Raw genomic sequence first — 17,425 nt, 5'->3', positions numbered from 1 at the left:
GGACCTTAGCTGCCAAGGGAAATATAGGACACATTTTGAAATGGGGCATTGCAGAGCCTTTATTAAAGAAAGAGGGCCAAGGGCTTCAGCTATGACATTAACCTGCCAAAGTCAGAATAGATAGACTTGGGTGTACACATAGCAACAATACATACAGCCTTCCATAACTAAATAACTGCTCATATTTAGGGGTCATGGGAGGGATAGGATGATTTTGTACAGGTTGAGGTAGTTTTGAAGGGTCTGCTCATTGAGAATACATTGTAGTAACAAACCAAGAGATTATTGCCTTCTCTCAGTTGCGTGAGTGTGACTTACGGCACTGTGACTTAGGGCACTGAACTTCAGCTTCTTCGTTGGGAGTAAGAGAGTTGGCTATATTTACTCATCCTAAATATTTTATGTATTTCTGAGAGTAAAGGAAGCATTAAGAGAGAGTGAAAAGGTTTTTTAAAAATTTTGTATGGTTCCTATCGAAGGGCTTTTTCTCATGATGATGATGACAATGAGGACTTCATAGATAGAGTATTCCTGGAAAAAAGAGTAATACAAAGATTCAGAAATGTGTATAGAAACCTATTAAAAGGTGTGGAGGCAGTGTGGGGAAATGTTCCCTGGGAGAACAGAGATGGAAGCCGTAATATTGAGGGTAACATTTTTTAACTTCATAGCAATGGATGTTCAATTATTAAACAACACTTATGGAGCACTTACTATGTGCAGTTGATGAAGAGGAAATGATATAAATTCAGAAAAGAAGCAAAGGGAGATATTTCAAGGATATGGAAAAGGAGAAATATGCTCTGGGGCCATTTTCCCCCCAACTCCAAGACGCAGCAGCTGGTGGTGGCCGTCATTATAAGGAAGCTTCAAGATAAATGATGACACCTGCCAAGGGACTTCACCAAGACACTCACAGGTCTTGGTAAACACAAGCTAATTAATTTTCACAACACCCTTATGAGGTGGGAAGTAGCATTTTCGTAGTTCTACAGATGGGGAAGTGTCAGCACATAAACATAAATTATTTGTTCTCTTTATATACTGAAGTTGTGACAGGGCTGGGAATAAGAAGTCCTAGAAATTCAACTTCCAGACCTTCATTTTTCAACTTATATTCCAATTCATCTCCTTTTCCTATAAAGTAATATTGGATAGTATATTTTCCCCTGTTTTATGGGTACTTAAGTACTAAGTGCAGTTATTCCCAAGAATATAAAATCACATTTGAGACAGGGCGCTAGAAGTCCTCTAAATTAAGCCCCTCGTTATTTATGTTAAATTATTCAGGACACAGGACTGACTAGTGCCAGAGTACAGATTAGCGCCCCCTAAATATCTGTACTCTTAGTGGCCAACTCTGGTTTGAGGAATCCTACACATGATCTCCCACTGTTTCCTTTTCTGTGGAACGCCACAGAGTTGTACAAACTGAGCATGTCATGGTTGGAAGTCCCCATAAAAGCTATCAACCCCAACAATGCATCTGGCTCTTAAATCTTCTCTACAATCTCTTTGGTAAGTGGCTGCCCAGACTGTAATTCAACACAACCAACATTCAGAAAACCACCCCTGCTGGGCAGCTCATGCCACCTCTCAACTGCTGGGAGTTCTTCTCCCCCTTTGACAGCCATCAGATCGCTGACCCCCGGCCCCTGCCCACCCGCCCTAAAGACATCTCTTTTTTGATTCTTCCTAGCCATCTTTATTGCTGTCAACTTACTATTCTTTCAGTAAATGTTTATGAAGTCCCATCTATAGGTGTCACCAACAATAAAATGATAAACAAGGAGAGAATCATCCAGCAGAGGAAACTATACATAAATAAGCCCTCTGAATAAAAAGTGATAAAGGCTTTGATGGAGCATCATAAAACATTAAGGGAACAAAGATTACTTGCCTACTCTTTATAAGCACTGGAGATACAAAACAATATTCCCTGAAGGAATAGAGATGTTTCCTGCCCTTCAGAAGTTTATAGTCTGAAAGAATAAGAATATAAGTGTTGACTTGTTACTAGAATCCAAGTAACCATGTGCTATGGAGGTATGATATTCCACTGTGTTATTTATAAAATGTTGCTGCATGCAAACAGGCATAACTATTAATAAATTTCATCATTAAGAACTAACTGAACAGGGGCGCCTGGGTGGCTCAGTTGGTTAAGCGTTTGACTCTTGATTTTGACTCAGGTCATATCTCAGGGTCATGAGATCGAGCCCTGGGTGGTCTCCATGCTCAGCGAGCAGAGTCTGCTTGTCCCTCTCCCTCCCCCTCTGTCCCTCCCCTTCCCCCCATCCTCATCCTGCTCAGGCCTGCATGCTCTCTCTCTAAAATAAATAAATAAATCTTTAAAAAAAAAAAAGGAATTAACTGAACAGCACAGCCACTGACTTGCACAACCCCAGGGGAGCATCTTCCAACTGCTTACTGTGAGAATGGTGGCCCCTGGATACCAACTCCCTGCACCTTTTTTTTTTTTTTTTTAAGATTTTTATTATTTGAGAGAGAGAGTGTAGGCAAGCAGGGGTAGGAGCGGGACGGGGGGTGGAGATGGAGGGGGAAAGAATTTCAAATGGACTCTGCACTGAGCACAGAGCCTAACATGGAACTGGATTTCATGACCCCAAGATCATGACCTGAACCAAAACCAAGAGTCAGATGCCCAACTGACTGAGCCACCCAGGTGCCCCTTAACTGCCTGCGCCTATAGACCACCTACTAAGTGCTAGGCACTGTGCAGTGAGGGTATAATGTTGAAAAAAGGGGATCAACGCTGTTCTCTTGTAACTTAGTCTTCTGAGGAGGAGGCAGACATTTAAGAAATGCATATGCAAATAAATGTATAACTACAAATGTGATAAATACTATAAAAGGAAAAGAACAGTTTGCTCTGGAATAAATGTGATTTTTAAAGGGACTGAAAAGAAAATTTCTCTGAGGACTTAAGACTTCCTCCAAGACCTGAGGGACACATAAGGGATAACCAAGCAGAGAGATGAAGAAAACGTAGGCAGAAGATGGGAAAGAATGTTGTGAGCCCTGGGAACTGGGAGAAGGAGCAGTGCTCCAGACTGAGTAGCCAGGATGCAGGGCTGGAGGATGGGGCCCAGGAAGAGTTTAGGGTTGAAGTTAAATGCCACAGGAAGGATAGGAGGATGTTAGGTAGTCTGCTGGGAGCTGAGGAGCAAGAAGTATTATGGAAAAATCAGTGCATAGATGATGCTCAGTAAGCAAATATCAAACTGAACTATGCATTTTCAGAACGGAGATTTTTAGTTCTGGTCTGTTTCTTTTCTAGTTTCTAAACTTAATGCATATGTTTTCAGTTAGAAAACATACAACCCTTGCTGTTGTTTGGTCTTTGTCCTGCTCAAAACAAGTATCTCTCAGTCAAGTGATTAACAATCTCATAATGATATCAGTATATGAATCCATAAAACAGGGGCTCCTGGCTGGCTCAGTCGGTGGAGCATGAGACTCTTGATCTCGGGGTCATGAGTTTGAGCCCCATGTTGGGTGTGGAGATAACTTAGAAAATAAAATCTTAAAGAAAGTGAATCCATAAAACAAAACTTGCTTTTTCTAATTATTTCATCTGCGGGTTTCTAAATGTTCACCACCACTTGAGCCTTGAGCAGTGTTTGGATTTACTGCCATCTAGTGTCTCTGAAAACATAAGTTTATTTGTGTTTCTGAACAAGACACTTCCTAAAACTGCAAACGAGCAAATCTATTTCTGCTTCTGGAATGGGAGAATCTCTGTTTTGATTTTATTTATATTGCATTTGAATTAATATAAAATAAGTCTGGCCTTATTACTCTCTCTCTTTTCTCCATCCAATTATCTAGGGTTTCATTGATCCCTCTGATTTACACTCTTACTGTCTTCTTAAGACTTTCATTGTGAGAATTCCTCACTAATGCTGTCTTGAGGTGGACCAGTATGCCCACTGTACAAAAGTGTCTAGTTTTCAGGAACACTTAGGAGTTGGAATCGAGCTTTGCAAGTCAAATGCAGAGGGGTTGGGGCAGCTCAAGGACAGGCATCTTTCCCTAATTTGCAAATATAACTTAACAGCAGCCCTGGTGTCACTCCACAGTGGTGCCCACACGAAATTCAGGGCTCGCTGTTCCCCTGAGGCTACTGGTGAGGATTAGTGTGAGTTTCTGTTGTAGTCTGTTTTTACAAGGCTGGGAAAGATAATCAGCCCAAAATATATTCTCAAGCTATTGCAGTTCAGTTTGGCCTGGTGTTGTTAGTCAAAGTTTTGCATAGGTAATTAAAATAATGAACGCTTTTCTGAGAATACAAGTTAGGGATGTACCCACATTTTTGTTATAGCCATCCACGCACTTGTTCAAATATACACATTTTCTTTCCCACCACATCCTTCGTTATAATTCTCTTGTTCTTCAAAGGTCCCAAGCCACTCGTTTCCGTTGGCATCAACCAGCTCCTTTTGACAAGCAGCAGACATGGGCCATAGACAATGTCTATATCGGGGACGGCTGTATAGATATGTGCGGTGGCCACGGAAGGTGCATCCAAGGAAGCTGTGTGTAAGTACATTGTGTTTTCTTCCTTCCATTGGCAGTTCCTGACTCTCATTCCAGCCAGGAGATTTTTCTGAAACTGGATTTGTAATCACTCCAAAGCTGCCGTTAGTTGTACGGTTTTCTTGAAATCTGATACTGAGCTAACTGTAGAGCTTATGGATATTGTATCTTCCTTCTTGCTTAGAGATTAGGAACTGAACAATAGCTGTCTTGTCAAGAGAAAAGTGAATTATCATCAACTGTATTTTATTTCCTTCTGTGTTCCTATGGTACACGTGAGCCCAGAAAAGGACATAGAAGAGGTTTGGGAGTTCAGTATATTCTGACCAAAAATAATATGTCATAAGTATTTTTCTCACTTAGGCCTGAATATATGTAATAGATATGCATTACTTGTGGTTGAATTGGTATTCCTGTGTGGTTTGCATAAGAAAGTTTTTAAATGCCTGCTCAATTTGCTATCAATGGAGAGGGCTAGTATTTTACTTAGCGAGCGTTAGCATCTTTGGAAGGATCTAAATAAATGTGTGTGTGTGTGTGCGCGCGCACGCGCGTGTATGCACAGATCTTGTGTACCACAGGCCTTTGTGCTTTATTTTCAAAGATTTTGCTGTTTGGTAGGATAGTATGAATGAGGGTGCTGATAGAGAATTCATACCCCCTTCTCCTCTAATCTCCGCACACCTGGGAGGTCTTTCCTTTGGTTAATGATTCTAGCCCATATCCAGAATGACCTCTGAGACCCCAGAGCCTCCAACCCGACATTCATATTTCCTCCTGTATTGAACACGGAGGTCAGTCCTTCGGTCATAGATGGCAGATGCTACCCAAAGTACCCACTGCCATTTGGAACATGGCATCTTGGATTCCTAACTGACCCAAAGCCTCTTTAAAAAGACCAATTTCCTAAGTCATTAGGACCTACCAGTTCAGTTTGGCAGCCACAATTTCTTATCAGCTTTCTAGAGCTGTGTCACGTAGAGACAGGGCTCTAGTAAATTCTTTGAAGTTGCTTCTTTCCCTGTAAGCCCAAGTCACTACTTTAGGAATGCCTAGGGGCAGCTAATTCACAGACTATTTCTAACCTAAAGCACTGTTAAGAAAAGCAGATGAATGGGGCACCTGGGTGGCTGTCCTTAAGCGTCTGCCTTCAGCTCAGGTCATGATCCCAGGGTCCTGTGATCAAGCCCCGCATCAGGCTCCCTGCTCCGTGGGGAGTCTGCTGTTCCCTCTCTTGCTGTGTCTCTCTCTGTCAAATAAATAAATAAAATCTTTAAAAAAAAAAAAAAAGAAAGAAAAGCAGATGAATTCTGGAAAGCTCTGTGAAGCTAAGTAAGCTTTCATCATCCTGGACTAGAAATAGCATCTGTCTTCACTAATTTGAGAACACAACTGTGGAGGTCTTGTTTCAGGTTGACTTTTCCTTTCTTTTCTCCGTACCCAGCTGTGACGAGCAGTGGGGTGGCCTATACTGTGAAGAGCCCGAGATCTCCCTTCCAACCCAACTCAAAGACAACTTCAATAGAGCTCCATCCAACCAGAACTGGTTGACTGTGAACGGAGGGAAACTAAGTACCGTGTGTGGCGCTGTGGCTTCGGGAATGGCTCTCCACTTCAGCGGGGTGAGTATTTGGCTGCTGGTTATTCATGTCTGCACCTCTGAGGTTCCCGCAGAAGAGTTGAGTCTCTCTTATTGGCAAATCAAGATGCAGAGTTAGACACTCTAAATGCACAACCCTGATGCGAACTTGCAACTTTATACAAATCAGAAGATGCTAATTATTTCCAACATTTTCCCCATCGCAAATCATTCGAGACCATTCAGTTATGCAAGGTAGAGTCAGCACAAGGCATATGTACGTACACATTAAAAAAGGACTTAAGTGAATTTTCATCCTGGGAGAGTGCTTGCACAATGTGCAAGGGTCTTCCATCTGGATGATGCTCTAATTGGAAACTCTTGAGCTTGCAACAGATTTGGGATTTAAGGAGCCAAAAATCAGGAAATTGAGCTTCAGTGTTTCCTGAATTTATTAACAACACTTACTTCTTTCTCTAAATTATGAAAGAAAGAATAATTGTCAGTAATGACTAAACATTTTTATTTATAGCAAATTATTTTGTGAATGGCAACAGCAATGTTAGAAAATTTCTTTGATGGGGCACCTGGGTGGCTCAGTCAGATAAGTGTCTGCCTTCAGCTCAAGTCGTGATCTCAAGGTCTTGGGATTGAGCCCCGCATTAGGCTCTCTGCTCAGCGGAGAGTCTGCTTCTCCCTCTCCCTCTCCGTCTGCTTCTCTCTCTTCTCTCTCTGCTTCTCTCTCTCTCTTTCTCGGAAATAAATAAAATCTTAAAAAAAAAAGAAAAAAATTTCTTTGAGAAATTTTATGGTCCTTCTAATTGCTACTAAAGATGACGTGTTTAAAAATAGAATTTCTTCAATACCGTAATTAAGTACCCTTCATAAGCAATTTAATTTTTAAAAATTACAGATTCATTGTCAGGTCTTTATTTCCCTACCATTCCCTATCTTAGAATTTGCATTTGTGCCAATAGAGTGTATTATTTATATTCAGTGTTTTAGCCGATAGTAACAATATAGGATTCCTGTAATCCTCAACGCTAAGAATGCATGTTTACAATACCCTTCCTACTTAGCTAGAACTCCAAGAGGCCTAGTTCCCTGCCTATTTTCAACTAAGAATTATCTGCCTATCTACACTAATAAATTAATATAGATGACACTAAAATCAGCTATAAAAGTTTAAATAAAAATAATTACAACTATTATCTCTAATTAATAATTAAATTGTATGAAATCCTTAGATGTAGTCATTTTTAAATTTCATATTAAAATAGTTATCTCAACATGCTATTTTATTAATAGCTATTACCTTTTAAAAAAATCTAAAAATGCCTGTGAATAACTGGAAATAGTTTAACAAAACAGAACAGTTACTTTAATTTCAGCTCTCATATTGCTCATAAGAAAACAAAAGAGAATCTCCTTAGAATACATCGTCCTTTGTAAGTTCTAACAATGAAATTTCAAAGTTTAGCAAATATTTGGTGAATACCTACTATGTGCTAGAGGCCATGCTGGGAGCTAGGATAATGGGAAAGATGATACAAACACCAGTATTACAATACCATGGGACTTGTATTACAAAAGAAATATAAAAAGATGGAAACCAGAGAAAACCTTTAACCTGCAATTACAATTCTTTATCACTGTTTTGTTGGATTCTGCTTTTCTCCCTTAGGGTTGCAGTCGGCTGCTAGTCACCGTGGATCTGAACCTCACGAATGCCGAGTTTATCCAATTTTACTTCATGTATGGATGTCTGATTACACCGAACAACCGTAACCAAGGTGTTCTCCTGGAATATTCTGTCAACGGAGGCATTACCTGGAACCTGCTAATGGAAATTTTCTATGATCAATACAGTAAACCTGGGTTTGTATTCTATTTTATCTTTAATAATGAGTACTTTGAGCAAAGATGCTTGATGAGGTCTACCAGCTTTAGTCACGGGGACTGCAGGGGGCCTGGAACCATACCCACTGGTAGAGATTCTTCTGACACTAACATAAAGATAAGATTTCTGAGCTGGATAAGCAAACTGGTTTGGGTTTTTATTTTAAGAACAACTACTTTTTTAATTCCAGAATAAGATAAAATATGTTACCACAATGCCAGTCATGAATAGACCCAGTGCAGAAACCCATGTGAATTAATGAATATATGGTAATTAATTTCAACGACATTTTGGGAAAATAGAAACAGGAAGACAATATATTTATTTATTCAGTCATTCATTTATTTATATAGGGTTTATATAGTGTTCCCTCCATTTTAGAGAATTGAGGACTTGGAAATACCTAAAGTCTATTTTTTAATTATTTATTTGAAAAACCCCTAGGGGTGCCTGGGTGGCTCAGTCGTTAAGCATCTGCCTTTGGCTCAGGTCATGATCTTGGGGTCTTGGGATCGAGCCCCATGTCCAGCTCCCTGCTCAGCGGAGAGCCTGCTTCTCCCTCTCCGTCTGCCTACCACTCTACCTACTTGTGCCCTCTCTCTCTCTCTGTCAAATAAATAAATTTTTAAAAATCTTTAAAAAGAAATCTCTTTGGGCGCCTGGGTGGCTCAGTTGGTTAAGCGACTGCCTTCGGCTCAGGTCATGATCCCGGAGTCCTGGGATCGAGTCCCACATCGGGCTCCCTGCTCGGCGAGGAGCCTGCTTCTCCCTCAGACCCTCCCCCCTCTCATGTACTCTCTCTCTCTCTCATTCTCGTTCTCTCAAAAATAAATAAATCTTTAAAAAAAATAAATAAATAAATAAAAAGAAATAAATAAAAAGAAATCTCTTTAAAATATATATATTCTCTGCCACTGAACTATACACTTAAAATGGGAAGTTTTAGTATAACATAGATTTGTCAAATCAATATCTTATACACACACCTGGAAAAAAATGTAAGTGTTATATATATTTTACTACAATTTAAAAATATTTAAAGAAATTTTTTAGAAGTTAATAAATGGGGGCGCCTAGGTGCCTCAGTCCATCAAGTGTCTACCTTTGGCTCAGGTCATGATTGAGTCCTGAATTGGGCTCCCTGCTCAGCAAGGAGTTTGCTTCTCCCTCTCCCTCTGCCCTTCCCCCTGCTCCCCTGCTCTCTCTCTCTGTATCTCTCTATCTCAAATAAATAAATAAAATCTTTAATAAATAAATAAATAAATAAAATATATATATTCTCAAAGGGCAAAAAGCAATCAATGTGACCAATGAGAAAAGTTAAAAAAAGATCTTAAAAAGTAAAAGAGCATATTTTTTAAAGTGGAAGGAGGAGAAGAGAGAAAAGAGGGTAAGAGAGAGAAAGAAGAAGGTTGGAGGAGAGGAGAGAGCAGAGGGGAGGGGAGGAGAGGGGAAAGGAGGAATGAATACAGCCCAACCAAGAAACAGAATAATTAAAAGCACCCAAAAAGGAAGACAAAACATAGATAATCCCTCGGTACATGGCAGACCAGGTACAGGCTAAAAATTAGGTAAAAGAAAAACAGTGAAAGCATCTTGTAAATGGTCATTTAAATTCAATGTATCTGTTAAGAAGAGGTTCAGTTGCGAATGACAGAAAACCCCAAGTAACTTAAACAAAAGGTTTTTTTCTCTCTTAATATAAATTAGATCCAGAAGAAAGTAGCCCAGGGCTGCTACAGCATCTCCACAAGCACCAGAGACCCAGCTTCCTTCTACCTAATACTTTTGCCACATTCAACACATGACCTCTATCTTGTGGTCCAAAAGGGCAACTCTAGCTCCTCCACATTCCCACTGGCAAAAGGGAGGATAGGCAAGAGGGGCGTGCTGTCTGTCTTTAAGGACACTTCCTAATGGTTGCCCCTATTTCCATTCACATTCCAGTATCCAGAACTTAGCCACAGAAACACACCCAGATGCAAGGGAGTCTGGACATACTGTCTTTATTCTGGGTGACTGTTCACCTCGCTAAAAAGATGGGCTCCTATTATGAAGGAAGAAGGGGAAAATGGCAGTTGAGGAAATGCCAGCCACAAGCAAACATTTAAAATCCTGCACTTGCATTAAAGTTGGACACCAGTAAAGGAATCCAGAGAAGCTAAGAAGAACACAGCGTAATAGTGCAAAAAACGTGCTCATCTATTAGTAGAAGATAATAGAGAAGCCAAGTAAACCATTTCCTTAGTCTTTATGGAGAAAGTTATAAAGACTCTCAGGTATGAGTTTCTGAACATTTAGCATAATATACAGAGAAAAGGAAGTTTCCTTCCTTTTCTCTGTATAAAGGATATAAACATAACTGTCTGATCTACTTTAGTTCTCTCAGGGAGAAACAAATTGACCAAAGTAGGAACAGTGGTCATAATTTATTTAAACTTTCAACAGCCTTAGTTAGATAAATTTCCACTCCAAAGGTTTATAAAATGTGGTCAAGGATTTATCAGAGAAAGGAAACTAATTTAGAAATGGGAAAGAAAAAAAAGATAAAGATCATTGCTTTGGGTAAAGAAGTCTATTATATGCCCTTCCAGAAGCAGATACATTTCTGATATTATTTGATATACTTTAAAATGTTAAACATGCCAAGTCAATGCTGGTAAGTTATAGAAAGATATTACAAGGTGAGACAAAAAGGGGGCAAGGAGAGGTGCAGATGAACTTCAAAATTGAAATGCCTGGGGAAATAAACTTTGGAAAAGATGATTTGCCTAAGCATTGCTGGTCTCCAGAGTGCCAGTAACTATATAGGTAAGGATCTAGGATTCACAGTCTGCACTTTCCTTGTGTCCCCTTTGGTACACAAAATGCATCTTGGTCTTAGGGTACACAAAATATGGACATGGTCCATAAAGTATTTAAATTTAAGTACTGAAAATCTAACCAAAAGCATCCTCAATTTGAAGGGATCTTGATTGGTCCCCATCTGGAATATGGCCTACTATTCTGGAATCTACCTCAAGAATGACATAAAAGAGAAAAGAGGAAGGAAAAATAAAATCAACAAGGAGATACTATGTAAATAAAACTGAAATAACGAACCCTCTTCAGTGTGAAAGACAAAAACTAAAGGAGCCACCATCGAAGTCCTCAACTTAAGCGTTCTTCACAGGATGAATTTGGGCTTACTGGCCCTGTCTTGGCACACTAACACTAAGAGGCAGCCTTTAAAAGTGAAGGAAGGTAGATTAGCATGGATAAAAAGATGGGAATTTATGCAAAGGAGATTAAACCACAGGAAATTATTTCCCCCAGCCGACTTCATGGTTGTGAATACAAGTTCAAAAGGGTCTGATACATTCTTGGGCTTTAAATGCATAATTGCGATCAAGGGGTATTTTAGACCTCATGTCTAACTGGTTATGATTCATATTGGAGCATGGAGTCAGATTTGTCCATGTCTATTCTTAGTGACTGGGTTGGGGACAGCATGCTGGGCTTCTTAGCCCATGGTTCTTACTCAGCATTTCTTAGTATAATGTTTTCAATAAAACATAAAGACAAAGTCAATGTCAAACTACAAGCAACTGATAAAGTAATTACAAAAAACCTGGTACCCTCAAGCTGAGAGCCCAAATGTCCTACCACAATCCAGTGTCTAAATTCTAAGCAAATTGCTGATACTCATGGAAGTAGAATGAAATCGAGGTGCCAGGGGAAGGAAGAGATGAAACCAACCCGTAGGAGACAGAAAAAAAAAAATTTAGTCTTGGCTTATGTCTACCAAAGTGCATATCCCTGGGCCTACAAATCCAGAGATGCCCCTGGGCAAGCAGAAAATTGCAAAGTCCCTTTAAGACCTGCCAGGGACAGTTAGAATAAGTAGGTGGTTCCACAGTTCTTGAATTTGTTCACATTCTATTTCCCAATTTAGGGACTCCTGAACCTTCATAAACTCAAATCAGTTTGTCATGGTTTTTAAAAATTAAAATTTTTATATTTTAAAAATTAAAATAAAATTAATTTTTTAAATAAATTTAAAAATTTTTAAATGTTATCTCATGTCCTCCCCCACCCACCACGTGACTTGTAACATCTTATCTCTTGTTGTAAATCTTTTACTCACATGAGACGTTTGACACGATTTCCCCCCCCACACACCTCCATCATTTTCTCACAGATTTGTGAATATCCTTCTCCCTCCTGATGCTAAAGAGATTGCTACTCGCTTCCGCTGGTGGCAGCCAAGACATGATGGCCTGGATCAGAATGATTGGGCCATCGACAACGTCCTCATCTCGGGCTCTGCCGACCAGAGGACCGTCATGCTGGACACTTTCAGCAGCGCCCCTGTGCCCCAGCATGAGCGCTCCCCTGCAGACGCCGGCCCTGTTGGGAGAATTGCCTTCGACATGTTTATGGAGGATAAAACTGCAGGTACATTTTTCCCTAATGCTAAATAAAAAGCCAGCAGAAATGTAGTGTAGATTTAGGTCTTCTCAAAGAAGTAGAATGTGGAGCCTCTTACAAATTCTCAAATGGTATAGAGACCGTGAAAATGCTTTCACCCTTTTGTTTCTCTCAAACTTCCTGGTTTATGTTGTGACTACATCTTTTCTTTCATTCAAGCAGCAAGAATGTTTTAATAAATAACATTTTGTAATAATACCATTTTTTTTAGAAACTCTTCATTTCTATGTTTCCTGTATTTTCTCCTTTGGGTAGAAAGCCAACATTTCCTGGACATTTGTTTGCATATCTGAAGACAAGTGTCTTGTTTTGCTACACGTCAGATGCCTTTGGATGGCATTTCATGTTTTCAAGAGTGTCTAAAGGTCTTGCTGGTTACTCTTCATTCTCTCTAGAAGTAGAGCAGTGATTCTGGTGAACCAGAAAAGATCTCTCCATGCTATGCTCATTTTTAATGTCTTGTTTTTGTTTTATTTCACTGAAACTCTTCTGGTCACCTTTTTTAAAGTGGTGTCTTATGTCAGGTTTGTGGCTTTTTCATGCCACATCCTTGGTTATACTACATAAAACATGGAATCCTCAGGCAAAGTAGTGATGTTTAATTATACAGCTCCTACCAACACTGCAAGTGTTATCTGAAAGAGTTATCTGAAAATCGCTCTCTGATGAAGGTTATTAAGGAGATTGACTCACACAGATCTGGTTCAGATCTTGGCTAAATTATTAATTTATTTTTTCCCCATGTAACAATTTACATAAGTGAGTTTCTGGTCAGAGAATAATTGAAGTACTGCTTCTGTATGAATAAAAGCAAATACAGATTAGGGGTGCCTGGGTGGCTCAGTTGTTAAGCATCTGCCTTGGGCTTGGGTCATGATCCCAGGGTCCTGGGATCGAGCCCCGCGTCAGGCTCGATTATTTTTTCAAGTACCTAAAATACCCGTTTTTACTTTAGGCTTGATTGGTTATGTACAATTGAAGAATTGCACCACTGGTTTTCTAGACACTGTAATATCTACTAACAGAAGTAGTTTCTGATATTTCAGAAGAGATTGATGAAGTAGTTGATTAATGTAAACGTGCTTTCTTCAGGATTCAGAGTTCTAGCATAAAATAAAATACGTGCCCCAGAATAAACTGGTGTGGGATATTCTTAATGGAATTCAAGTTTCTGTGCACTTTGACTTTAAGTACTAGATGCAGGATTAAATGTAGCTCCAAATCCCATGAATCGGGATGGGATTTGGAGTGAGAATTAACAGGTAATGGCAATGGGATTGTGTTAGCCATTTGAACCCAGACATAAACTGCTTGTTCTGTGACGTAGGTTAATGCTCAGACGAACTCCGAAGGACACAACACAGGTGAAGGCTGAGTTCCCATTACGTTGTTTGGTCTCTCCTCTGACCCCTCTGACACCATACAGCTCTGTGACTCGCACAGTGGCCCCAAGCCTCCCACCATACCCGTTCGTCGCCATCGTAAATGCTAGAGCTAACCAGGAAACTTTCAGAGACAGAGACCTATAAAACCAGGGTATATTGTGAATTTGATGCAACTTATGGATATGTTCCATTCCTAAACTTTCTGGAATAAAATCATAATGTTAAAAATACCTGTTTCAGAAAAGAAAGGACATTGTGGGTGACGTGTGTGTGTGTGTAGATGCACATGTGTGTGATTGAGAAACAGGAGGAGAGACGATAGGATGTACTCTGTGCTAATCAGGTCATAGTCTTGCTGCCTGCGTTTTCCTTCAACTCTTACAAGCCTGTTTTTAGTCACTTAGTTGAGTTATAATTGACATACAAAAAGCTGTTGATTTTAATGTATACAACTTGATGAGTTTGGAGATAAGTATACACCCATGAAACCATCACCACAATCAAGGTCATAAATTGATTAATCACCTCCTAAGGTTTCCTCACACAGGCCCCCCCCCAACATTTTTTTAAGCTTCTTAGCAAATTTTTAAGTATTCAATACAGTATTGGTAACTATAGGCCCTCTGTGGTACAGTAGATTTCCGGAACTTACTGCCCTGTATTCCTGAAACTTCATACATACCCTTTGACTGACATTTCTCCCTCTCCCCAGCCCCAGGTAACTGCTATTCTACTCTCTGGATCTACGAGTTTGACTATTGTAATTTGTTTAATTACCCAGATGACACTACCAGAATTTCAGTAGAAATAGCTAACTCACTTCCCTATCATATTACTAAAAACTCTTTGTCCTTTAAATCCTCCCAAAAAGTTAAATGTCTATAAGAAAAGAATTGGTATAGGGGCGCCTGGGTGGCTCAGTCGTTAAGCGTCTGCCTTCAGCTCAGGTCATGATCCCAGGGTTCTGGGATCAAGCCCCGCGTCGGGCTCCCTGCTCAGCGGGAAGCCTGCTTCTTCCTCTCCCACTCTCCCTGCTTGTGTTCCCTCTTTCACTGTGTCTCTCTCTGTCAAATAAATAAATAAAATCTTTTTTTTTTTAAAAAAGAAAAGAATTGGTATAGGGGCACCTGGCTGGCTCAGTTGGAAGAACATGTGACTCTTGATCTTGGGGTCATAAGCTCGAGCCCCACATTGGGTGTAGAGATTACTAAAAAAAATAAACTTAAAATAAAAAGCATTGATATACAAGTCCCTTTGCTTTTCATTTATTAACATATACAATACACTTTTTTTTCCTAAATGTAGAGTTACCAATATTGGATAGTAGGTATATCTCAACCTCCTAGTATCCATGTTCCTAAAATGATATGCTTACATTAGTGTTTTGCCTGTGGATTGTGTGTAATGTAAGAGAGATTTCTACTGAAAATAATATGAGATCTTGCTTAAAGTGAAAAGTTGCTTCAAGTAATTTTGCTATAAATTTGTCATAAAATTTTTGTTCATTTAAGTGAATGAGCATTGGCTATTCCATGATGATTGCATGGTAGAAAGATTCTGTGACTCCCCCGATGGCGTCATGATTTGCGGCAGCCATGATGGAAGAGAAGTGTACGCAGTGACCCATGACCTGACTCCCACGGAAGGCTGGATCATGCAGTTCAAGGTAAAAATATGGTTACACAAGTAACCATCCACTAGCAATATAAAAATGAAAAAAGAATCTGTAGAGACAAAGATCATACGTTTCATTGACTTAATCCTATACTTTGAAAAATAAAATGTAATGTTTCGGTAATGTTCATCTCAACTATATATAACTTAATGATTAAAAGTGATTAGGATGATTTTACTTCTGAACTATGCCAAGGTAAAACTTTCATAAATGTGTTTCTACTCAAGATTAAATACTGACAGATCAAAATAGTGACAATAAAAATGTAGGATACTTATTTCAGTTCCCAGAGTCTAAATCATTATATGACTTAGCCAGTTTCTTCCTTTAAGAGAAGCTTAAAGTTATTATGGTTATAACTACGTTTTTGTTTTTTTTTACAAGAGCATTTTAATGTTTCTAGAGAAAGAAAATTCTAGAAAACAAAGGCATGATTAGCATTAATGCCAGCATCAGTTTTGGCCAAGATTTTATGTCAACCAATTTATTTTATGTCAACCAATTTATTGTCTACCTCACTCCCAGTGTATTAACAACAAATGTTGCAGGATGCCTATCTGTATCAACAAGGGTATTGTGCCTTATTAAAAGTACCTTCTGTTATCACTTTATTGCATCTTACTTGTAGTTGAAAGTGATTTATGGAGAGTCATAAATTGTACAACAAAATAGTAAACTTGGAAAAGCTGTTAGCAATCCTTCTTGGTCGAGCATTCTGCCAAATAAAAGTGCCAGACCATTAGCACAATAAACAACAATTTGTAAGAGTGGGCCCAGGCCTTCCAAGGCAATCAGCCAGCCATGGCAGAAGCACAGCTTTCAGCTTCTCTCCAAAGTCCCTGCACAATATATTTGGCACTTTCTATAATTTGTCACCTTGGGCAACCACATCACCTCTCCCATCTATCAACAGAACAGATAATGAACCTGAAAATACAGGGTGGATGTGGTACAGCGTCTATCAAGTGATCGGCAACTTTCTTGTTGCCAAGTCCTTAGAGCAGAAACATGTAATATGGTTTTAATCCTTTAACAATCTTTCTTTTCTGTGTACTAGATCTCTGTTGGATGTAAAGTATCTGAAAAAGTTGCCCAGAATCAAATTCATGTGCAGTACTCTACCGACTTTGGTGTGAGCTGGAATTATCTGGTCCCTCAGTGCTTACCTGCAGACCCCAAATGTTCTGGAAGTGTCTCTCAGCCATCTGTATTCTTTCCAACCAAAGGGTGGAAAAGGATCACCTACCCACTCCCTGAAAGCTTAGTGGGGAAGTAAGTAAAAAATTAAAGCCTGGGTTCCAAGCATCCAGAAGTTCTTTAGGGACACCTGTTGAGCCTGAAATTCTGTGTAATTGTGGGTAAAATGCTCTCTTACCCCTAACTCTAAAGGTTCTCTAATTGGTGACCTCCATGATGAGCTACCTTGAGGAGACCTCAAGTTTTAATCCTCAGACTTGGGCCTTGGCAGGCCCTTCCATTTCCCAGGTTTTAATCTCTGAACATGGGGACAGACCAATAGTGATAGTCTTAGAGCCACATGAAAAGGTGTATGTTTACTCATGGATCTGGTAGACTGTGGTCCACCATGCATCACACGCTTTCCATATTACTACTGCCTTATCACTCCATAGATGGAGCCAGGAACAAATCCTAACCAGTCATGCTATTTGTACAAATCCTAATTCTTCATGCTGTCTGTGCAAGTGTGCTTTGTAGATTTCATTTTTTCTCTGACCAAAGCATTAAGTTCTGCACCTGCAGTGAAAAGTCATTAGCTGGGAGCAGTGGTGAGCCAAGATGATTAAACTGTTCCCTGAGAAGTCTGTGGATGAGTTAATTTAAAGCAATTCCAAAAG

At 39.6% G+C, this 17,425-nt stretch overlaps 1 protein-coding gene across 1 annotated transcript in view; it reads left to right on the top strand.

Moving 5' to 3' along the window:
- The window catches only part of RELN (reelin), a 530,360-nt gene that overhangs the window by 481,478 nt on the left and 31,457 nt on the right, over nucleotides 1–17,425 (top strand). Inside the window, exons 47-52 of the mRNA XM_045864852.3 lie at nucleotides 4,423–4,563; nucleotides 6,005–6,182; nucleotides 7,824–8,017; nucleotides 12,220–12,476; nucleotides 15,406–15,560; nucleotides 16,627–16,841. Of these exons, the coding sequence (XP_045720808.1) occupies nucleotides 4,423–4,563; nucleotides 6,005–6,182; nucleotides 7,824–8,017; nucleotides 12,220–12,476; nucleotides 15,406–15,560; nucleotides 16,627–16,841 (1,140 nt within the window). The remainder of the gene's footprint in view (nucleotides 1–4,422; nucleotides 4,564–6,004; nucleotides 6,183–7,823; nucleotides 8,018–12,219; nucleotides 12,477–15,405; nucleotides 15,561–16,626; nucleotides 16,842–17,425) is intronic.

The sequence above is a fragment of the Mirounga angustirostris genome, unplaced genomic scaffold (genome assembly GCF_029215605.1).
Source record: "Mirounga angustirostris isolate CCGP_5_RB_7025 unplaced genomic scaffold, mMirAng1.0.hap1 SCAF_12, whole genome shotgun sequence".
NCBI lineage: Eukaryota > Metazoa > Chordata > Mammalia > Carnivora > Phocidae > Mirounga > Mirounga angustirostris.
The sequence above is the reverse complement of the archived record's forward strand: the minus strand, read 5'-3'. Positions and strand labels throughout refer to the sequence as shown.